We start from the raw sequence: 22567 nt of genomic DNA on the forward strand, positions 1-22567 counted from the left end.
CCATCTGTCCATCTATTTGTCCATCCATCTACCCACCCATTGTGTATCCACCTCTATCCACCCATCCACATCCACCCATCCATTCATCCATCTGTCCGTCTGTCCATCGTCCATCCATCCATCCATCCATCCTTCCATCCATTTATCCATCCACCCATCCATCCATCCTTCTATCCATCCACCCGTCCATCCATCCATCCATCCTGCCATCCTGCCATCTGTCCATCTGTTTGTCCATCCATCTACCCACCCATTGTGTATGCATTCCTCTGTCCATCCCTCCACCCATCCATCCACCCACTCATCCACCCACCCATCCATCCATCCATCCATCCTGCCATCTGTCCATCTGTTTGTCCATCCATCTACCCACCCACTGTGTATGCATTCCTCTGTCCATCCCTCCACCCATCCACCCATCCATCCATCCATCCATCCATCTGTTCATCCCTCAATCCATCCATCTGTCGACCCATGATGCATCCATTCCTCTCTCCAGCCACCCACTCACCACCATTTGCTGCCTCCTCTTGGGCACCTGGACTCACAGACATGAATGAGTCAGTCTCAGCCCTCTGGGGACCCACCTGTCAGTGAGGACGACTCTTTCACGGGCTCCGGGTAGCTGTGGGGGGGACAGGGGAGGGGCTGGGCGAAGCACTGTGCACAGTCTGTGAGGTTCCCGTGTGGCTTCTCCCTTGGTCTGTGTATCTCACAGTCGAGATCTCTACCCCCCACAGGCCAGGCCTGGCTTTCCGCTCACCAGGCTTCCCCCACGCTGTAGCCAAGCAAGGCTGGGAACTCAGTGGGTGCCCAATAAATACCGGCACCCTGGCTGACTCATCCCTGCCTCTTCCTCCTCCATTCATCCCGTCTTGCTGTTGGCTCCTTCACCCCGGCCTCCCTGCCAGCCTTTGGCCTGACCTGCTCACCTGGCCCCTCCAAGTCCGCTCTTGGCTGAGGCCCAGGCTGCTCTCTTGCGTGGGTGCCCCGTGAAGGCCGCCTCTTGGTCATCAGAAGTGGGGCACATCCGGCCCCTGGCCCACACTTCCTGGGCTGGGCGGGTGTGTACCCCCTAGGGCCCCACCTGGCTTAGAGAGCCCCTGACTTCGCCCTGTCAGGCCACCAGAAAAGCAAAGGATTAGGGTGAGGGTCTGAGGCAGCACATTTTTGGGGTGATTTCACCAAAGGGCACCAGGCTGTGCATCCTTACAGCAGCTGGACAGGCTGGCTAACATCAAGTCTTGATTTTGCAAGCAGTTGGTGCAAATTCCCAGCAAAGGTATTAGCAGGTAGACTGGCCAGTTGGGGGCTGAGCCTAAATCCCCAGCCTGACTTCTCTGCCCGGAGGGACTGCCTCCGGGGCTGCAAGGGGAACCCTGTCCGGTTGCCCATGCCTTGGGCCCTTGTTACCGGGACTTTGGATTCTCAGGGCTGGGCCCCAGGACATCCACTCAGAAGGGGGGGCTCGAAGCCTGGTGGGGGGCCTGGAGGGGACCCAGGGATTCTCGTGCCCGGCCACAACACCCTTCCAAAACCAAACCCCCCAGCACAAAGCAAGGGCCAGGGGCCCTGGCGAGTGTGTGGAAGGCTGCCTGTGGGCTGGGCTGTGGCCCGGATAGGCACCTGGGGACTCCCCCAAAGAAGGAGCAGGAGAGGAGGTGGGGAAGGCGGTGATGGCAGATGACCTAACCTCAGGCCAAAGAAAACAAGGGGGGAGCTCCCCACTCGCCCACGGGATGCCGAGCGGGACTCAGTGCCCTGCGCTTGGAGGGGTGTGGGCGTGTGATTCCACGGGCGCCGCCCGGCCAGCTGGGGTGTAGGCACGGCCCCGCAGCAGGTGGTTCCTGTCCCCAACTCTGACCACGAGGCCTCTCTTCTGAGCGCTTCTTGCTTCCTACCCCACCAGGCCCACTGCTCCAAGGCTGTCCTGCTTAGGGGTGTGGACTGGGCACCTCCAGTCCCGTTGTGGTCACGAGAGGGCTTATGGGGGTACAGAGCACCTGCACACAGGGGTGACACAGGCAGGCACGCACACGCAGCTCCCGGCCTGGTGCCTTGGAAGGGAGGGGGCAGTGAGCTCAGGCAGCGAATGGAGGGGACAGGGCAGGGGGCCGTCCAGCTCCCACCTCCGTGGTGCCCACGCGGCGATGGCAGGTCCGTCCCGCTTGGCTGTGAGACCCACCGAGGGGAGGCCTCTCGCACGCCGAGCCGGCACACGGCCAGAGCTGGCCCGCGCTGTGCAGTGACATTCACCCAGCCCACGAGTGGGAGACACGTGGTCAGCTCCGTGCAGAAGGACTCCCCTTTGGCCTCTGTCCTAGTGCGGCGCCCAGGCTTGGGGACGCTCAGTGTGCCCTGCGTGGGAGGAAGGGAACTCATTGAAACGCCGGTTCTTGGGCCCTCCCTAGCTCCCCTGCGTCTGTGTCTGTACGGGGAGCTCGTGTGTTCTCAGAGCCAGGCCACTCCGTGCCCAGCAGCTGCCTCGGGACTGTCCCTGCCGACCGGCGCAGCAGGAGGCTCCGTGGAGGGCAAGTGTCTAGGGCTTAGGTGCAACCAGAGCCGCCCGCGGGCCAGGCTGGAGAAAGGGCTAAGTGTGGGGCCGGGCGGGCAAAGCCACCTTCCCCAGGGCGCTGTCATGGCCCCCCCCCCACGGGACACTCACCAGCCAGAGGGTTGCCCTCAGCAGCCTGCCCTCCGGCTGCTGTACACCCCAGCTGGCCTACACCCTACACCCCGGCGGCTCCCTCTGCATCCCCTCCGCCTGCCCACGCCAACCCCCAGGAGGGCACGGCCCCTGCATGAACAGCATGCCTGGCACGCCACCGGGGCTCAGTGAGGACCGGGGGCTGAATTGGAAGTCGCCAGCTGGGAAGCCTCTGGTGGTGCACCCCCGGCCCACAGACCTCCCAGCAGCCACACCCCACCCGTCAGCAGCCTCAGTTTACCCAAGTGTTTCTGACCACCCTTTGGCCCCACGGAAGGAATGTGGGGTGGGTGCAGGGAGCGAGGAGCGGAGGGCCACCGAGGGAAGCTGAGGGCAGTGTTCAGCCTGGGGAGGGAGCCGTGGGGAGGAGGGGCATTCTGAAGGGCTGCTGGAGGGCCAGTGGGCTGGGTCACACTTGTACTTCCTGCCCTGACCCTGACCCTGGGCCCTTCCTTCCCTGAGCCCACTGAGTCCCAAGCCACTCACCATGCCTGCACGCCTGGCCTCACCCCTACCCCAGCTCCCACCTGTCAGCCCAGGGCCTCAGTCCTCTCTCGGGGCCACCCCCAGGTCCTCGGAGCTGGCAGGGAGCTCTCGGCAGCCCCCCGGCCAGCCTCCCATGCTCCCCAGAGTCCCCCTGCTGCAGCCCAGGATCCCCAGAGCAGCTTCCCGCATGGCTCAGGGCACCCCGAGAGCCCCTTGCTTTCTCCCCGCCGAGGCCCCAGCCCGGCATGTGGCCCTCCAAGAAGCCTCCCCAGGTGCAACCTGTCATAATTAAAAATATATGGAAACAGACACAAAAGTAAAGTTGGTCTGTCATGACCTCATCCAGCGGCCACCCAACAATGGCCAATTCAGAAGCCCTTTGGTCTAATCTCTGCCCTGACTCCGCACCCCGCCCTGCCTGCCACGGCTTCAAAGCCATTCCCGACATCACAGGACTCAGGACGGGGGAGGAAGTAGCCCGTGCTCGGCTCCAGCACCTGCGGCTTCTTCTCCCCGAAGGTCAGTGCCAACGGGGCGGGCAGGAGCCACACGACTGTCCCTTCCGCGCTCGGTTCCAGAAGAATGAGCCCAAGCAACCAGCAAAGGGTCAACGAGGATTTCTTGTAGCTTCGTTAATGAACGAATGGTTCTGTAAGTTATCGGATGTCTTTTACTCCACGATTCTGTTTCACGCTCAGATCGTCCTGCTGTGGATGGGCCCCTCCTGAAACTTTTCGGTGGACGGGGCTGGAGAGTAATTTGGTTTGCAGATAAAAGAGCACAGCAATTGACGCCAATATTCCCGATCAGAATTTAAGGACGGATTCATACTTCCCTGATTTCCTCCTTCTCTCTCTCTTAAACTCTTGGCTCCCAAGGAGTCTAACAACACATCCATAATCCCAAAGAAAGAATACTAACATTACTATAACAATGCAGTTCTTTGGGTTCCTTCTTCCTACGAATGCTGGTGAAAATATTGACAATGGGTGACCCCGTGTGGCTGTGCGGCCCTCGGTTCGGCTACCGGAGGGATATTCTCATGGTCTTCGGGGTTTTCTGGTGTGACTAGCACGGCATGCCTCACTCTCTGTGTTCCCACAGGGCTTTGGGGCTGTTCCTGGGAGTGGAGCTAACCTGAGGGGTCAACTGTCATGTTGGCTAACAGCACCAGGCCCCCCGCCCCCAGGCGAAGTGCATGCGGGACTCCCCTGGGCCTCGCCCGCGGAACGTGTGGCCTGTCAAACGTGTGGACGTCCGCCGATCAGATAGGGGACCAATGGGATCGGCCTGTACTTTTAATTTGCATTTTTCTTGTTACCAGGGACGTTGCTCATTTTCTCGTAAGTGCAAAGATCACGGACTCCCCTTTTCCTGGGAACTCTTTACGTCTTTGGCCCACTTTTCCGCAGGCTGTCTGCCACGGTCTGTCCCACGTTGGCTGTCCTGAACGAGCCGGCGCTGTTAACCCTTGACCTGCCATGTGTGTCGTAAACACTCTTTCCAGCTGCTCATTGGTCTTTTTGATGTTGCTAATTTCAGCTATTGTCTCGATTTCAAGCACAGTTGGACGTTTTGCTGGCCTACAGGTGGTTGCGGAATTCCCCGAGCCTTGCTTACAGAACCCACGTGACCTCATCTCGACTTTTATATCTAAGCCTCTGATCCATCTGAAACCTACTCCTGTGTGTGGTGTATGAGGTGGATCCAAACTTTTTTTTTTCCCCCTTCCTCCATGGCTCTCCAATTGTTCTAACACCACCTACTGAAAGATCATCTTCCTCCTTCGGATTGTGATGTAGCTGTGTGGACAGTGCTCATTCACGCGTGCATTCATTCAGAAAGGAATGACTGAATGCTCCCTGTGTGCCCCGGCCTGTCCCCTGGGGCCCCTGCGGAGGCAGACTCTCCGCCTCCCTCTGGCTGGCTGCCGGGTTGTACTACCCAGAAAGGTTCCCTAGCCTCAGTGGCCCTGCAGTCTCCGCAGTGCCTGGCGCAGGCTGGGACCCACTTCCTTCATTTTTCTGCAAATACAAACGGCTGGCTGTGTGGGGAGTCTGGGGTGAAGGGCCAGAACTTTGCTCTAGCCACCAACAGGAGCTGGTTTCCTGCTGGGGGGGGGGGGGCGGGAACATGAAATGAATCAGCCTGGGGTTCTCAGTGAAGACCTGGGAGTTGTCTGGTAAGTTACCTGTCCCCCACATGACATCCCTCTGCCCTGGGCAATGTCCGGAAAGAAGCCGTTTTGTCCGTCACCCTCCCCCCATCCTCCACTCCGGCACCCCAACGTGCAGGGAACCAAATGCCAGCCCAGCAATGGCCAGAGGCCGTGTGGAGGACCTCACAAACCTGATCCCATCCCACCTCTAAACCCCCACGCCCAGCATCCAGGGAAATCCATGGGGTGCAGAGGCAAGCCCAGGGCAGAGTTCGAGGAGGACGAGACACCCATTCTTGCATGTCCCTAGGACCTCGAAAATGCCTTGCCATGACCTGCCCAGCGGTCAAACCCTGCCTACACCCCTGAACCGCCACCTCCAGTAGGCACCACATCCCCCAATGGCCGGAGCTCACCTCCTCAGTGCGACGGCCCCTAGTGGGTACTGACCCGACAGCATTTTTCTCCACCCACAGCGTGAATGGGCGGGCACAGGAAACGGGGTGCTCAAAGTGTTGGAGGAGCTAACAGGCTGCCCTCCTAGTGTCAGGAGGGTCAGTCCGCGTGTGCCCTAGGGTGCCCCCCCTTTCCCCATTAACCCCAGCCTCTCTCCGGTGAAGTGGGTGCCTGTGCCCTACCCAGCTCTCCTGCCCTGGCAACGAGGTTCTCAGTCGCTGCACCTGCGGCCCCGGTTCAGCTGGGGGCTGCTTACTGGGCAAGCAGGTGGGCGTGGGGGGGCGGGGCGCGCACGTGGGCGCACGTGGGGCAGAGCGGAGGAGCGCGGGAAGGGGCGGGCGGGGCAAGTGGATGCAAAAAGGCGGGAGGAACAGGTGGGCGCAGTCCGGGCGGGACCCAGCAGGCGAGCAGGTCAGCAGTCTCAGGCGCGGGCTGGGGCGCCCGGGAGCGCCGGTTGGTCCGGGCGGGGCGTCTGGCCAGGGGCGGGGCGCGCCATCCCGGGACCGGCCCGCGGCCCCCACCCCCTCCGGCCCCGCCCCCACGCCCGGGCGGGGCGGGCAGCGGCCGCCCGCACTGCGCCCCCGGCGCCCGCCCTCGCCGCAGCTCCCGGTGCCGCCGCCTGGCCGGCCCCCCGCGGGCCCTGCCTGGCCATGGCTGCGGCCTCCTCCCCGCCCAGGCCCGACAAGAAGCGCTGGGGCTGCGGCCGCCTGCCGGGCTCCCGGCGGGGCAGCACGGGCCTGGCCAAGAAGTGTCCCTTCTCGCTGGAGCTGGCGGAGGGCGGCCCGGCGGGCGGCGCGCTCTACGCACCCATCGCGCCGCCCGGCGCCCCGGGGCCCGCGCCCCTCGCGCCCCCCGCCGCGCCCCCGCCCGCCGCCGACCTTGCCGGGCGGCCGCCGGTGAGCCTCGACCCGCGCGTCTCCATCTACAGCGCGCGCCGCCCGCTCCTCGCGCGCACCCACATCCAGGGCCGCGTCTACAACTTCCTCGAGCGCCCCAGCGGCTGGAAGTGCTTCATCTACCACTTCGCCGTGTGAGTATCAGTATCGCCGCGGCCCCGGCGCGCGGCGCCCAGGGGCTTCCCGCGGGCTGCAGAGGGGCGTGGGGGGACCCTGTCTCGTGCCACCTGCAGCCGCGGGGACCGTGCCAACTACGACTCAGGGCTGCGGGGGAGGAAGGGGTTATGGGGAACACAGCAGCTCTGAGGGGCCTGTCTCTTGAAGTTCAGGGCCGGTGTGGGTCCGATGGGGGGGTGGGGGGGTGGGGGGGAGAGCTTCCCTCTGGCTCTGCTCAGGCATGTGGGGGGAGGTTGCCCGAGCCCAGAAGTTGGCTCCACTCCTCCCTGGAAGGACAGTCCAGGTGTTAATCCTTCTGGGAAAGGACGTGTGCCAGGGGAGCTTGCCCTTGGGTGCGGAGGAGAGAACTCAGGGTCGGCAGGCACCCAGGACGCAGGAGCCCCCAGGAGGGGAGGGCCCCAAGCTCCTGCTGGTGGCAGCAACATGTCCCAGCTCAAGGCAGGCCACGTGCGGGGAGTCTCCCGGGCCCGCGGGCGCAGGGCTGCCCCAGAGGGTGGCAGGCCGAGTGGTGTCCCCTGAGGGGTCAGTGTGGCTGCGGGGAATGCCCCACCCCCCTTCAAAGGACCAGGCTCCTGAAGCGGAGGAGGCTGGAGGGGGCTCCGGGGAGGGGCAGGATTGCGCCCACGTTTCTAACCCTCGATGGGAGGAAGCTGTGTACCAGCGGAGAACAGGACCCCATGGGCAGCACCTGGCCCTGTTACCCAGGTAGTTCTCATGCCAGATGCAGCGTGCCTGGGTGGGGCAGGGCAGGCCACTTCATTCCTCGGGGTGGGGGTACAAGGAAGTTACCTCCTCGGGGCCACCCTCCTTGCTGCCTGCCTGGAGCCCTCCCCTGCCGTTCTGTGGTTCCACTTCCTGGCTGCCCAGCCCGCAGCCTCTTGGTATGGTGCCAGCCCCCTGGCCTGGGAGCCCTCACGGGGCCACCCCCACACGGGTCATGAGGAGTGGGGGGCTCTGCTGGGGGCTGCATGGGGGGGGTCTCCCTCTGGCTTCCTATTGGTGGTGACAGGTACTCATCCCTGCTGCCTTGACTGGCCGGCGGCTGGGAGAGACCTGGTTGTGGGGGAGGGGCTCAGGACCCTTTTTCCTCTTGGCCGGCAGCTGCCCGCAGGGCCCAGGGGTGCAGTGGGAGCCCGGCCCCGGCTGGCTCGGAGTATCGTCTTGGGCCGCTGCAGCAGGGTGGGGTGGGGCAGCCTCAGCCTCACACTTCGGCTCCTCTGTGAGCGTAGGTGGTATCGGGGTGCTCCCCTCTGTGCGGAGGGACCGCCTTCCACAGCAAGAAGGCACGTCCCGCGGACTGTGTCCCCAGAGTCATGGGTGGGCCCCGGTCTTGAAGCCTCTTCCCCAGCCCAGCCCCCACCTGCCGCAGTGTCAGGGGGTGCGTGCCCCCTGACCGTGGCTGATATTGGGGAGAGCATGGCCCTGCCCGTGGCTGCAGCACTGGCTTGTCTCGGGGCGTAGGGGAGGGTTTGCGTGCACGGACCCCGAGGGATCCCACGAGTCCGACACCGGCCAACGTCCGGCCAATGTCAGGCTCGCGGGCGCCATGGTTCACACGGGCTGCTTGCCTCCTAGCCCTCGCCTGAGAAGCCCAGGGGTGGTATGGATTCCACAGCCGGGTCCCAGAAAGACCTTGCCCAGCGGCCAGCTCTGGGCGAAGGCAGGGAGGCATGCCCGGAGGGCCACCAGGCGGTGTCGCGGTGCCCCCCCCACCGCTGGACAGCTGCCAGGGCTAGGGGCCGCCCGAAGCCCCGCCGGTCCGCGTCCTGGGGGTGCAGGCCCGTGGGTGCGCGTCGCCCGGGCTCCCTGGCCGTGTGGTGCCGTGTGGAGGAAGAGGGCTCGCCGCACCCCAGAGGAAGTCTCTGCTTACACTTGTGTTTTCTTCCTGATTCTGATTGTTTAGCTCTCGGAAGTTTGCTCAGCAGAGTTGCCTTTGCCCGGCCTCTCCGGGAGCAGGCGGGCAGGGGTGGCTTCTGGGGATAGTGGCCGAGCGTCTTCCCCACGGGGGGCGAGCCAGGAAGGGATGCTCCTGGAGTGGCCGTGTGACCTTGGGTCAGTCATTTCCTGCTCTGGGCCCTGCCCTGTGGGAGGTATGCCGCAGCCCTGGGGCGTGGACAGCCACGGCAGCTCTCCTGACGCGGGCTGGGGCTGGAAGGGACCCTGGCCAGGCAGGGCATGTGGCTTAGCTGGGGCCTCCTTCCCCTCCTAACGTCTCTAGGAGCTCAGCTGGTGCCGGACACTCTCAGAATTAGCCAGTCTTTTGAGGGGACCTGGCCTTCGAGCTCGGATTGCAGCGGTGGCCTGTGGCTGAGTGGCCAGGGCCCAGCCGCAGCCCCACGAGTGGGGTGGACAGCGGCTGCTCTGGCCCTCGTGTGGCTCTGAGCAGCGTCTGAGATAGTGCGAGGGAAGGCCGGTCCTTGCGGAGTCACTCTGTGAACAGGGCAGGATGCTTGCTGCGGCCGGCCAGCCTCCCTTCCCTGGCCTTGAAGGGCCGGGCAGGTGGGTGGATGTGGGAGCCACTGTCCCGCGGGGCCCTGCAAGGCTGGGCACACTCTCCCAGGCGCAGCTGGGGAAGCAAGCCAGGATATCCTGTCCCCCTCCTCTTCGGGGAACCCCTGCTCCGGCCAGCCGCCAGGAGAGAAGGCTTTCCTGTGTGCGCCTGGCCGGCCCCCGCTGCTGGGGTCAGGGGGCAGGACTCTGCCGCCCCTGTCGGCTCAGGCTTCCTGCCCCCCGGCCCCCCAGCCTTCCAGGACCCTTTGTGTCCCCACTGTGTGGCAGCTCCCAGTCTAGCTGAGGGCGTGGGGGTCCTGGTCTCCCTGCTCATGAGCCTCAGTGGAGCCGGCTGGGTAGGGGAGATGCCCAGGCCGAGGCGGGAGCAGAGTTCCCATAGCAACCTGCATGCCCTGGCCCCGGGGCTGGGCCCCAACCTTCCTCTGCTGACCCCCAGGGGTCCCTGTCCTTCCCCTGACTGGCAAGAGGCTTCCAGTTCCAGGAGCCGTGAGGAACCCCACCTGCCCTCCTCCTGCTTTTCCTGCCTCCCCTCCACTCCCCACCCCCCAGCTCTTAGGAGCTGCAGGATGACGTGGGCAGACCCTTTTCTTGTCCCAGCTGCTCCTCATCCCACCTCCCACCCATGCAGCCTGGACCTGGCCTCCCGCCGTGGTGGCTGCTTGGCCCTGGGCACTTGGCTGTCCTGCTCAGGGTGCTCCCTCCGGGGCAGGTGCAGAGCGCCCCCCACGGGCAGCATCCGCTCTGGCTGTCCGATGCTTGGAGATCAGGTGCCACTGAGAGGCTGGAGGGAGGGCCTGGGGAGAGGGGAGGGCGCTGGCTCTCCAACTCAGCTGGGTGCTCCTGGCCCCGTCCTTCTGCCGCCCTGCCGTTCCTGGGTCCCCAAGGTGGCTTTGGCGAGTGTTAATCATTGACGTACTGGGGGTCCGCCTGGTGGTTTCGTGGGCTGCGTGGCAGACGGGATCAGAGGAGGACGACTGTCTGGTCTATTCTCACCGTCCCCTTTGAGCCTCCTCTGCCTGTCCCTCAGCCCCGGTTCCTGGTGAAGCTGGGAATTCCTTTTGGTGCCTCTTCCCGTGTCACCTTCTCTGGGCCCTGGTCCTCTGGTCATGGCCTGGGTTAGTTGGGGCGTCACAGCCATCCTGTATGTCGGGGCCACCTGGCCCGGATGGAAGGGAGAACTCGAGGCCGCAAGGAAGGTGGTGGGAGGAGAGAGATGGTTCAGGGGTGGGAGGATTTGGAGCCTGGGTCAGCAGGAGCCCTGAGTACACGCCAGGGTCTCGGGCCAGGAGGCCACCAGGCACGGGATGCGGGCTGGCCTGGCGGTGCAGGGAGCGTGGACAGGGGATGGGGCTTCATGTCTGAGCACGGCCCGTGGCTGGGCAGTCTCCCACGTTCCCTAGCTCTCTGAGTGTGATTCCCCTCGTCCGCGGCAGGCTGGACAGGTGGGCAGCGCCTTCCGGCAGCCTTGCTCAGCTGGGAAAGAACATTTGCTTGGACCTGGCCCCGGGTCAGTGGCTCCCGTGGGCTTCGCCTGCAGCTGTGGGGCGTGCCAAGGTGCCGCAGGGACAGAGAGACCCCTGAGCGCTCGCAGCCCCCCCACGCTGGGGCCGTACCTTGCAGCAGGGTGTGACGGGGGCTGGGCCAGGGCTGGGGGGCCGTCCCAGGGAAGACAGACGTGAGGGGTCTCAGGGGCTGCTCAGTGCCCACTGGGTGACCTGCCGGTGACTAGGAGGGGCAGGGACACCGAGGTCTCAGGGCCCGGCTGTCGGGGGATGTCATGTGCGGCGTAAATGGTAAGCGTGCGCTCGTGATCACACAGGGGCTCTGTGTTTGGGTTGAAACCATTACGGCAAAGCCCTGAGCCCTGGGACCTACAGCGTGACTGCATTTAGAGAGCGGCCTCGAAAGAGGTGATCAGGGTGAAACAGGGTCCCTGGGGTGGCCCTGACCCCGTGTGACCGGGGTTCTTACAGAAAGAGGGTATCAGGACACAGACCTGCATGCAGGGATGATCCCTTGAGGACCCAGGGAGAGCACGGCCGTCCACACACAAGGAGAGAGGCCTCAGGGGGACCCGCCCTGCCCTGTGCCTGGACCTCGGGCGTCAGCCTCCAGGACCGGGGCACAGTGACTGTGGGGCTTTGGTATGGCTGTCCCAGGAAAGCCCTGCACCTCCCTGCCCGGCGGGGCTGCCCTGGGGTCCAGGAGCCAGCACGTCACAGGTATAGATGCAGCAGATCCTGCTGTCCTGGGAACCGTGAGCTGCCCTCGGGCTGGAAACAGGTCACGCCCAGTGAAGCAGCCGGGGGCCTGGAGTGCCGCATCCCCCAGGGGTCCCGGCCCCATCCAGCGAGCCCGGCATCCCTGCTTCTCAAGGAGTCTGGTGCTCGGAATCCTCCTCCTGCAGGAGCCAGCCCCCGAGGGCTCTCCTCCGGTGCTGGACGCCTTTGCCAGCGTGAATGGGGGTTTCGCAGCCCTCGTGCCCTGGGGATGCTGCTAACAGGCAGGTGTGGGCCAGCAAGCTTGGACCCCCAGAGTCCTCGTTCACCAGCTCCCGGGGGACAGGTGTCTGCTTCTCAGGAGCGTGGTCTGAATAGAGGCGCGGACGCACGGGTCCCGTGTTCGAGTGGCCACTTCTGATGGGGTCGCTGGCTGGGAAATGGGCACAGGTGAGCTCTGTGGCCCTTCTCAGACTCACGTTGGAAACCAGCTTTTGGCCAGTGTGGCATCTCTTGGGATTCAAGACCCTGTTCCCTGGAGAGAATGACATGGCCGGGACAAGCTCACGTCTGGCTCCTGTGAAGAGGGAGACAGCGGTCTGCGCGGAGAGTGCATCAGGCTCATTTCCCCCGTGGGCCCTGGGGGAGATGCCACACGGAAGCTTCTGGAAGCCGCTGTGCTCCTGGCCCCCATGGCTGGAGGAGAGGCCGCAGAGAACTGTACTGTCCCGTCCCTTTGAACTCCGAGCCCATGGATTTGGTTACTGCGTGATGGGCCAGGTGGGTGCGGCTCCACTCTCTGCAAGGAAGGGCCTCGGAGCGAGGGGCAGAGCGTGGAGGAGGCTCTGGTCCCGAAGGCACGTGGGGCGACCGTCCACACCTCCTGGGGGGCAGCGAGGGCCACCAGTTTCTCTCCCGAGGCCTCCCAGGTGCTGTGAGCAGCCCCAAATGTCACGGAGAGCAGGGCAGTGTTGATTGGTAGCAGGTGTGGGGGCTGGAGGACCACGGGCAACACTCCGTGACCCGAGCCCCGTCTTCACTCACGCCTTCCGCATCTGTGACAGGACCTGGCCTCTGTGATGGTTTGTCTTTTGCTGCCCAGCCCGGGTGACAGTGAGGCCCTTCTCTGGGCTCTCGTGGGCACCGGCTGGGGTGAGGGTGCTGGGACACAGGGACCTGGCTCTCCTTACCACCCCCCCATGCAAGTGGAGGGGGATGAATGGTACCGTGTGCAAACCTTGGGGGCTCAGAGAGGGGAGGTGATGTGCCCAAGGCCACACAGCTGGGCTGGAATGCAGGTAGGCCCACTGAGGCCCCTCGGGTGGCTGGGGTTGTGATGTTGACCCCTTTGTCATGGAAGGAGAGGGGAGCTACCAGCCAGGCCCAGCCTGGAGGCCCTGCTGGGGCTGGTTCCTAGGACTACTCCCCCTGTGGGTGGGGTGGCCAGTCTTCACAGGCCTTTGATCTGGCAGCTCAGGCCTCTGCCTTAAAACCCTGCTGCCCAGAACCACAGGCTTCTCCTCCAGGAAGCCTTCCTAGCTTGCCCCGGGCAGAGCCTTGCCTTGTTTCTCTGGCACCCCTACCCCAGGGCTCAGGCCTCCGATGGCTCAGCTGCTCTTGGATGATAGAAGGTCCGAGTGGGTGGGCAGGGCTACTGGGGGCTGTCTCGGTCCTCCCTCCACCTGGCAGCCAGCGGAACAGGCACTTACGAGAGGATCACCTGGCATCCGGCCTCGGAAGCCCAGGCCCCCTCCAGCCTGGGCCGTGGCGGTCGGCCTGCTGCCTGGCAGCTCTGAGCCCACAGACAGGCCGGGCCTGGTGATCTCCGTCTGTGGGTATTTTTATCCAGCGGCATTCCTGAGCCTGGGAGAAGGGTGTGCTCGGAAAGGAGGAGAGTCCTGCAGGCCCCGGCGGGTTGGAGAGGGTGTGGGGTCTCTGCGGAGCACTTTCCTCCAGGACGTCTCTGTGTCCAGAGCAGCGTTGTCTGGCGGTGGGCACAGAGCCTGCGGCCAGGGGCGAGGGGGCCTGGGGGTGAGGGCCCGGGGTCCGCCCACCTGTGCCCCCAGAGGAGGAGCCTGCATCCCTCCGTAGAAGCCAGGTCCCTGTTGAAGGACCAACGTGTGGCCCCAGGGTCGGCGATGCTGTTGCCCGGGGAGGGCTCTGGGCACAGGAGGAACCGGCTGTGGCCCTGGGTAGCCATGGAGGGGGGTGGGCAGAACTCTCTGAACCAGGCCCGGGTTGGAGGGCCCACCCCACCACTGGGGACTCTGGACCTGGTCCTTGCCCCCTTTTTCTGCTCAGCCACTTGCAGCGGGGGAAACTGAGGTCTGGCCACTTGGCTCACACAGCCCCTCTTCTGCCCGGAAGTGCGTGTGATGCTGATGTCTTCAAGTGAGGCGGGGGTCTCGTTCCTGGCATCGTGCCCACAGGCACCCCCATTCCCACTGGCCCTTGCCTCCGATCCACAGGGCGCCGACGGCCATGTCCTGCTGCCGGGTGCCAGGCTCCTGGGCGGCAGGGGCTGTGAGCTTCCCCTCTGGGCGCCCCGGGGCTGGGCCCCCTCCCAGCTCCTTCCTCACGGTTCTCTGATACTGAGAGGATGCTCAGGACGGGGGTGCCTCTGCATCTTTCTGCTGACTTTGCCGCTAAGTGCCACGCAGAGAAGGCCTACATGGAGGCAGAAGACAGGGACTAAGGCCAGGCCAGCTGGATGGAGACCCCCCTGCCACTGCACCCCCAGGTCCCTTCAGCCCTGGAAGGCTTCTCTGGATGGAGACCGCCCAGCCCACCTGGGGTTGCCTCCTTCACCTGCAGGCTGCTTCTGGCCTGTCCAGCTGGGTGGGGGATCAGGAGGAGGTCCGATCCAGGGGGCAGGCCACCACCTCCCAGAAGTGCCCCCCGCATGGCAGAGGGGGTCGCCGGGGGGCCCCGGGGGGAGCCCAGGAGAGTTTCAGGTGGTGCCTAGGGAGCCACATGCTTTGAACATTTGATCTTAGTGGGTCGTGTGGTTTGGCTTTCTGTTCCGTGACGTCTCCGGCTGGTCTCTTATAAAAGTCACATCTGCGTTTTTGGCTAGGGCAGCTCAGAATAATGTAAAATGTAAAGTTCAGCGAATTAAAACTGTGTGGTGCTGGCATGTGCACAGGCAGATAAGGGAACAGAATACAAACCCCACATACAGACTCAGCTGCGTGTGAAAACGTAGCTGAAAAGGCAGCCCGCCTCTCCGGCGGGTAGGGGAGAGCTCCAGACCGTGGGGCTGGGCGAGTGCAGGGCCCGAGGAAGAGGGCCAGGCTGGGCCCTTCACGCTGCCCAGCAGGTGGACTCTGGGGAGCTGAGCCAGGTGCGTGAACATAAAGGTGCAGACGTTTGTGCGAGAAGCAACCCTCGTGTGACCCCGGCACCTTCAGAGCAAACGGCAAAAGACAAAACCTGGGAGAGAGATGACGCCTTCTCAAGGAGGATCCATCTCTCTGATGGAGGAGGAGCTTCTGCAAGTGCGCAAAAGCCCATCGACCCCCCAGAAGGTGAGCATGAGACGTGAGCACAGCTCCCAGCGGTCCTGAAGTGAGAAGATGCTTGCACACTTGCAGTCAGAGACGTCGCTGCGTCCCATGGGACCGGTAGGAACCCACCAGTGTGTGCAGGAACCCCCTCGCTGGAGGCTTGGGAGGCTGGGGGAGACCGCACTCCTCTTGCGGGACGGTCTGTGGGATGGTAGAGTCTGTGAGGAGGGGGCTTTGCGTGTATTGACCCCCCCACACACAACCCCATGTCCTGCAGTCTATCTCGAAAATATTGGCCAAAAACAGCCAAACCAAAAACCAAAACAACATCCCCGGGAAAACCAAACAGGAAAATAAACTCGTGCACCAGGCTGTTGGTTACAGTGCTCCTAACGTGACTCCGTGTGCGGGGTCTCGTGCAGACGTGAGCAAGGTGCGTGGGACCCCGTATGCTTTTATGGAGCGGCTACCGGGACATGGTGTTAAGTGAAAGAACCCCTGCGGGTCAGAGTCTGACGAGCCAGTACTTGTCTAGGAAAGGAAGAGGCACCGACGCACCCGCGCTTGCTTTAGGCTGGGACAGCAGAGGCGGCGGGGGGGACGGCCAGAGCAGCTAGAGGTGACATCCGGGGAGGGCGGGTGTGATGGAACCCACGTGGCTCGGAGTGTCCCTCGTTCCACGGATCTGACTCTGAAACCACGTGGTTGTTGGCGGTCCCAGCACGGCTGTGATGCCCTCGTTTCGTTGTCCTGAGGCCTTTGCACGGGATCTGCGGCTTAAGGCAAATGAGCATCATGTCGGCGTCCTTGACGGCCAAGATTTTGGCCGAGGACGAAAAAGCCGATGTAAGTTAGAGGAGGTCCAGCTCCTGCCCACCCCCCGCCTGCATTAGGAAGAGAAGTTATCAGGAGGCGCCCCTCATGAGTTTGTTTAAAATTACTTTTCTGCGGGCTGGAAAGGACCCACCCCATAGTGTGAGCACCTGCGGCTCACAGATGGTGGTCTGTCCGTGCCGCGGGCCCCGGGCCTGCGAGACACGGCCGCCTGCGGGCCTGGGGCGGGAGAGGTGCAGGCGGATCCCGTCGCGCTAGAAAGCAGGACGGCCACCAAAGGCCGCTGGGGCCACGTCCCAGGCTTTGGCGACAGTTAGCTGGAAGGCGTGACCCCCACGAAGCTGTGACACGTCGAGGGCGGTGATCACCGTGGACTGAAATGCAGCACGAAGACTTTGGATCCCGGAGGTCACCCTGACGTCAGGGGCGCAACCAGCAATCCCTTTTGGAAACAACTCGTTATTTTGGGCCCCGGCGAGGAAAGGGCAACCCTTAGCTTTCCCACGCGTGACTCAGGGAAACCAAATAGAGGTGAGGGCATGCCTCTTCTCCGGGACCCCACCTGCCGCCTGAGCAGGTGACCCGGGGTCCTGCTGAGGTCCTGGGTCCGGCGCTGACCGTTGTGGCGGCTGGCGACCTCTCCAGGGCAGGCCCAGACACATGCCAGCCCCCCACGCCTTCTCACCAGAGCAGATGGGCGAGTAGATACGGTGAAGGCTCCAGATGTAAGCGGGAGCCTGGTAGAGGCACGGGGGGCGGGGAGCACGCGAGAGGACACGGCGGGGTGCCCCCTGCAAGATCCCACCCGGGGGACCCCCTGTAGGGCAAAGACCTGATTTCCACCACAAACAGGAGACCAAGAAGTGAGAACAAGAGGGATGGGAGCGTTCGGATTGAAGGAGTCTGTGAGGATCCTACAGGCACCTAGACTCCCGGCTAGGCCCGGAGTCAACCTTGCCTCGTTTTCCAGCTGAGTGTTGCTTGCCCCCTGCTGTCCTGTCCCCTCCTTCTCCTGGTGCGCCGGCCCTGCCGGGGGGCCCACACCCGGCTCCCAGACTCCCTGCGGCCCCTCAGCTGTAAGCAGGGGGGGCCGGGCTTCCTCGTGGGCAGTGTGGGGACTCCGTGGCCTCTGGTAGCTGCACCGGGGCGCCTGCTGGTGTGAGGTTGGAGCTCATGTGCGGTGCCTAGGGGTCACGTGGCCTGCCCGGGCCTGGGGACAGAGGATGCACGTGACAGCAAGGAGTCCGAGCAGGCCTCCCGGAGATGTGGGCTGGGAGAGGGTGGAGGGAGACCCGGTGGGGAGATGCTGGGGTGCTGGGCGGACTTGGGGGTCTGGGCGGGTGAGCTGAAGGGGTTGGTGGGGGACCTTGGAGGGCCGTGAACACAGACTGAGGTAGTTGGTCTCATCTGAGGGCCACGGGAGGCCATGGCCATGTGTGTGTCCCTAAAAGGCCACCTGTCCTGAATTTTGGCTGTTGAGCTATCCTGCTTGGGCCTCGCCCCTCAATGCCAGACCTGTGTCCTGTCGGGAACACGTCTCGAGATGTCGAAAGGTCCCAGATGGCACGCAGTGCCCTCCCTCCTTCACCGGGTTCCTGGGACGTCCATCCCTTCCCTGGCTCCACGACACACGTGTGCCTTCCCTTCACACGGGCCACAGCGTGTTTCCGCAGTGCTCAGGACTTCCTCTCTGAACAGGGTGTAGGGTTTTTCCGCGTGGAGTTAGTCTGTGGTTCGCGTTCAAGGCCGTGCCAGAGCCGTTCCAGCTCTGTGGGCGCGTGTTTGGCACTCACGCCCTGCAGGGTGGGACACGGGGGTCCCCGGGTGAGCTCCCGGTGCGCCTCGCTGCATCCCCGGCAGGCAGGACACCTGCTCGTGCGACTCTGCACCTGGGGTCCCGGGGGAGTTGTTGCTTAAAGGGGGCTCATGTCACGCTACCGTTAGAACATGGGCGCTAACAGACGGAGCGCAGGGAGGGTTCGAGGCTGGACACAGTCCAGCAGCTGAAATGGTCCGATGGCAGCTCCAGAGGCTGAGCCGCTGTCCTTTTGTCCCCAGCGTCCCCGTGCCTAGAACGGCGAGGGCACGAGACAAGCACGCGGCACGCGTGGGAGTGTGTGACCGTCTGACCTGCTTTTCATGGCCGTGCCGTGTCCCTCACGGCGGCGGTGCCTTGACCGGCCCCGTCGGTGGGGGTTTCCGACCCGCGGGCTCCCATCTGACCTTCCAGTGCTCCCTCACGGCTGCCCGTGGCTGCCGCGGAGTGAGCAGGGGGCATGCTCCTGTGCCTGTGCAGGGCCCAGCGTGGAGCAGGGGCCCTGGGGGACGGGAGGGGCAACACACAGATGGACGGAGGATGGGTAGATGGATGGATGGGCGGGTGGAATGATGGACGGATGCACAGTTAGCGGACAGGTAGGTGAATGGAGGGACGGACGGACAGGTGTACAAACGGGCAGACAGGTGCTGGTTCCAGCATCCGGCAAGCACCCACTGTGGCTGCAGTGGACTGATGTGCCGTTGGCCGTACTGGGCCAACTTAGCCAAAGCCTGGGACTCAGAGGGTGGCAGGATGTCCTCGGTCCTGGGAGGAGACCAGCTCCGTGCCGCCCCCTCATGACTCCTGGACCAGTGGCCCTCTTTGTGCGCATTGCTGTGGGAGCCATGGGAAGCCAGCTGGTGGCCGCGATTCTGGATGAAGGGCTGTGTGGGTGGGTTGCTCTGGCTGTCCCTGGGGCCACCTGGCACGGGGCATGAGTGTGGGCGGGGCTGTGTGGGGCTGTGTTGGGCTGTGGTCTCTGGTGCTGAGTCCGGACGTGCCTCCTGCCTCGGATGGGCCTCATCCTGAGCCTGGCACCTGCCACGGGGCTCCCAGCAAAGGCCTCAGTTTCTAGAACGTACTACCTCTCAACACCACAGGCAGTATCAGCTCTGATTGGGGGTGGCCGCTATCACGGCCCCACCAGGACCCCCAGAGCCCCCCACCCCATTTCCAGCGGAGAGCCAGCTCTCTGCTCTCCTGCCGTGTGCCCTGGGCACGCAGGGAGGCCAAAGGGGACACGCCTGCTGTGGTGGGGCTTATGACCCAGGGAGGTAGGTGCTCCCTGGGTGACCCCACCCGAGAACCACACACTCAGGGTGGCCCGAGGGCGAGGGGCCAGTGGGGCCAGGGGGTGGGTGGCCTCTCCCAGAGGTGCCCCACGGTAAAGGGGGACACCGAGGCCTGGCCAGGGGTCAGGTTTCTGCCCAGTATGCCCAGTGGCCATACAGGGTCTTGGGGGTGAGGGTCTGAGCTGCTCCAGCTGCTCAGTTGGGGGAGAAAGCAGAGGGCAGGGGGTCTTTGGGTGACGTGGGGAGTAGGGTGATTCTGGGATGCTCCGGTTTGCACGTGATCCGAGTGGGGCATCCTGACATACTGCTCGGCTCCTGGCTCATCCCTGACCTGCCATGTGCCCTTGGGTGACCAGTTGACCTCCCTGTGTCCCTGGAGAGGCCTGTCCCTACCTTACTGGGCGGGGGGTGAAATGGGAGGCCTTTCAGGGCCCTTCAGCTCCCTGGGGGTGAGGCTGCTTTCCGTGCCCTGCGTTTCCCCCTGGATCAGGGCCTGCTCAAGGTCCCGGCGTGCAGCTCCGCGGAGACGCGGCACCTCCCGGGCAGCCCTGGAATGTTCTGGCTGCCCTTGGCATGAGGGGGATGGGCAGGCTGGGGGCTCTGCGGGCGGGTTGGCCTTGTCCCCGGGGTGGGCCCCGCCTCCCTGCTCTTATCAAGCCTCTGCCAGGCACCCAGAGCAGCCTCCTCTGGGGCAGGGGTGGGGTGTGGGGCGGCAGTCTCTGCCCCACCCGCCCCCACCCCCCATGCTGGGGTGGCATGGACACTCGGGGAGCTCTGAACCCAGGTTTCTAGACTCAGGCCTCAGCTCAGCAGACCCCCTGCTTCCTGAGACCCCAGAACGCTGCCTGGGAGGGAGTCATGGGTCCCCGGCTGCCACCCAGTGACTGCGGGGACCCTTCCCCCTGGTGGGCCAACTTCCCAGGAATGGCTCAGCAAACCCACGACAGGGAGCAAGGGAGCCAGCACCCAAAGGGCTCCTTGCCCCCGGGGCTCCTCCTTGGGCACCGGGTTTGGTTGAACCCACTGAACGTGGGCCCAGGACAGGGGGCCATGTCTCTCTAGCAGGTGGGTGGTGCCAGTCAGGCCGGGTCTGGGCAGGGCAGGGGCCGGACACCTTGCGGCAAGTAGAACATGGACCAGGTTTGACCCACGTGGAGGGCAGTGCTCTGTGGCTGCAGGTGGCCGGCCAAAATGCACGGCTGTGCAGGTGGGGGAAGGGCCGGAAGTGGATCAAGAGGAGTTTCCTCGTCGCCACCCTGGGTGTGGATTCGGGGTTGGAATTTGTTAAGTTTTGCTTAAACGGATTTTCTACTTTAAAAATATTGGTTGTTTGAAAAAACAAGTAGGTGGTTCAAATGGGTAGCAAGAAGACCCCCGAGAGGTTCCTGGGGCCCCCCCATGTTTTCTGGCCCTCCTGGGGCGGGTGAACAAGATTTGGGACCAGAAGGGTAACGTGGGGCCGTGTACCCGGTGCTGAGCACTGACTGCTGATCAGGCCCCGGACCGGCCTGGGTGCTGGGGGAGCCTGGGGGGAGGGACTTGTGTGGGGCAGGCTGGCCTGCTGCGTAGGGGACCCCAACCTCTCTCATGGGGTCAGGAGCAATGACCCATGGAGGGGACCCCACTTGGCCCAGGTCTGGGGTGACCTGCAGGGCTTCCTGCTGGGTGGAAGGGCAGTCTGGCTGACCCCTTGAGGGTGGGCTCATTATGGGGGTGGATACCAGTCTGTGGGGGGGTTGTACCCAGAGATGAAGGGAACCGGGTCCACAGGGGGAGGGGGGAAGGAGGGCCCAGACACCAGCCTCACAGGCGGTGCTATGGCCCTCCCCTCCGGGACAGACTGGGGAGCCTGGTTGCCCATCCAGGAGGACACCGGGATGGTGGGCGGCGGCCCTGTGTCCAGCCATGTGGCCAGAGACGCTGATTCGTCCACGGCCAGGCCAGTCGGGGGGTCGGGGTTGGGGGGTATCGTGCCCACCAGGGCCGAGCCATCCCAGCGCTTGTTGCCGCTGTAGGTTACTGAAGCGGGGTCAGGGCCCGGTGGGGACATAGACACTTGCTCAGTGTCGCAGGTGGTGGGCGGCAGGACTGGCGTCGGACCCATCACGTGACTCTGTCCAGTGCTTCCTGCGTGGCTGCATTCAGCACCCTAGCCCCTGCCAGTCCCTCACTCTGGCCCTGCTCACCCCGCGGGCGCCGGGCGAGCAGTCCCCCAGGGCAGTGGGCTGGGGGCCTGCTGGTGGCCGGACGAGACTCCCTCCCCAGACCCAGGGAGAGCTTGCCCCCCGCCCAAACCTGGATGTCCCCAGGGTAGCGGGGCCTGAGCCAGGGACACTCTTGGCAAGTCCTCGGCCGGCTACTGGGGAGACTGGCCCAGCCTGCCCGGGGGCGGGGCAGGGCGGTGGGGTCAGGGTAGTAGGGGATGGGTGGGGTCAGTGATCTCCCTCCCACTGCTGTGCTCCTGCAGGGGACTTCCCGGCCGGTGGCATCTGGACTGAAGAGAGGCTTGTGGAGGGGGTCACTGTGGGGGCAGAGACCGGCCCGCACCCCAGCGCTTACTACGTGGGTTGGGACAGCATGCCATCAGGTCCAGCGCCTGGGCCGTCCCTGGGAAGGACAGCGCAGCCCAGCTGCTCACTGACTGTGCCTTCTGGGAGTGGGGAAGGTCATCAGCCTGGCATGCTGTGGCAGGGGCTGAGCCTTACTGGGCAGTTCTGGATTGGGATGGTTCCTGGTGGCACCTGCCTGGCTTGTAACCCGAGCTGTCCTTGGGGGAGCTGGTGACTGTCTCAGCTTGCCTCCCTGGGGTGGCGGTGGAGAGGGGCGGGAGCAGGTACGGGAAGAGGAGGGCTCTGCTCCCTCCTGTCTGGGGCTGAGACTGGCCATCTTGAGGTGCCCCAGAGGATCAGGTGATTGACTTTTCCTGAGGCGTCTGCACAGGACGGGTCCCTGCAAGGCTGGACGGTGACCTTGCTTGTTAAGGAGACGCAGACCTGCTGTGGCGCTGTTGCCCCATGCCATAGCCTGAGAAGGGGACTTCCGCTGCCTGGACGGGGCACTCGTCGGTGGGGAGGCCCCCCGGTGCCCCCAGGTCCGGCCTCTCCACACAGAAAGGTCCCCCAGTGCAGTTCCCACTTGCAGGAGGAAGGCTCACAGGGCGAGGGGCATGGAGGACGTGGAGCGCTGGGGGTCCTCCCCGCTGGTCTGGGGCTGTGGTCCGCAGAGAGTGGAGGGTCTGGCCCGTGTTGCTGGGGTGGCAGCTGCAGTGTCCCTGGCTTGTCCTGGACAGCGAGTCAGGGCAGCGTCAGGGACATCTGCCTGGCCTTGGGGGGCGGGCGGGAGTGGGGGACGGGAGCCGGCCTGCACTGTCAGCCTCGCCTGGGGGAGTGGGGCCCTCCAGGAGCCAGAAAGCCCTTGGGGACCCTGCCAGGGTCAGCTGCCCCCCAAGGCTGGGCTGCAGGAATGCTGGTCAGCGTTGCCCCGGGGCTCCTGCTAGGTGGGCATGG

At 64.4% G+C, this 22567-nt stretch overlaps 1 protein-coding gene across 2 annotated transcripts in view; it reads left to right on the forward strand.

Annotated features, from left to right (window-relative positions):
• The first annotated feature begins 6175 nt into the window (after window positions 1–6175).
• KCNQ1 (potassium voltage-gated channel subfamily Q member 1) overlaps window positions 6176–22567 on the forward strand; it is a 322171-nt gene continuing 305779 nt past the window's right edge. The window contains exon 1 of one of the 2 annotated variants that reach the window (XM_045893038.3): window positions 6176–6837. In XM_045893038.3, coding sequence (XP_045748994.1) covers window positions 6458–6837 — 380 coding nt within the window. In that variant the 5' untranslated portion in view covers window positions 6176–6457. The remainder of the gene's footprint in view (window positions 6838–22567) is intronic. The other variant, XM_054511786.2, reaches the window with a different exon arrangement.

This window comes from Mirounga angustirostris, unplaced genomic scaffold (genome assembly GCF_029215605.1).
Source record: "Mirounga angustirostris isolate CCGP_5_RB_7025 unplaced genomic scaffold, mMirAng1.0.hap1 SCAF_13, whole genome shotgun sequence".
Classification (NCBI taxonomy): Eukaryota; Metazoa; Chordata; class Mammalia; order Carnivora; family Phocidae; genus Mirounga; species Mirounga angustirostris.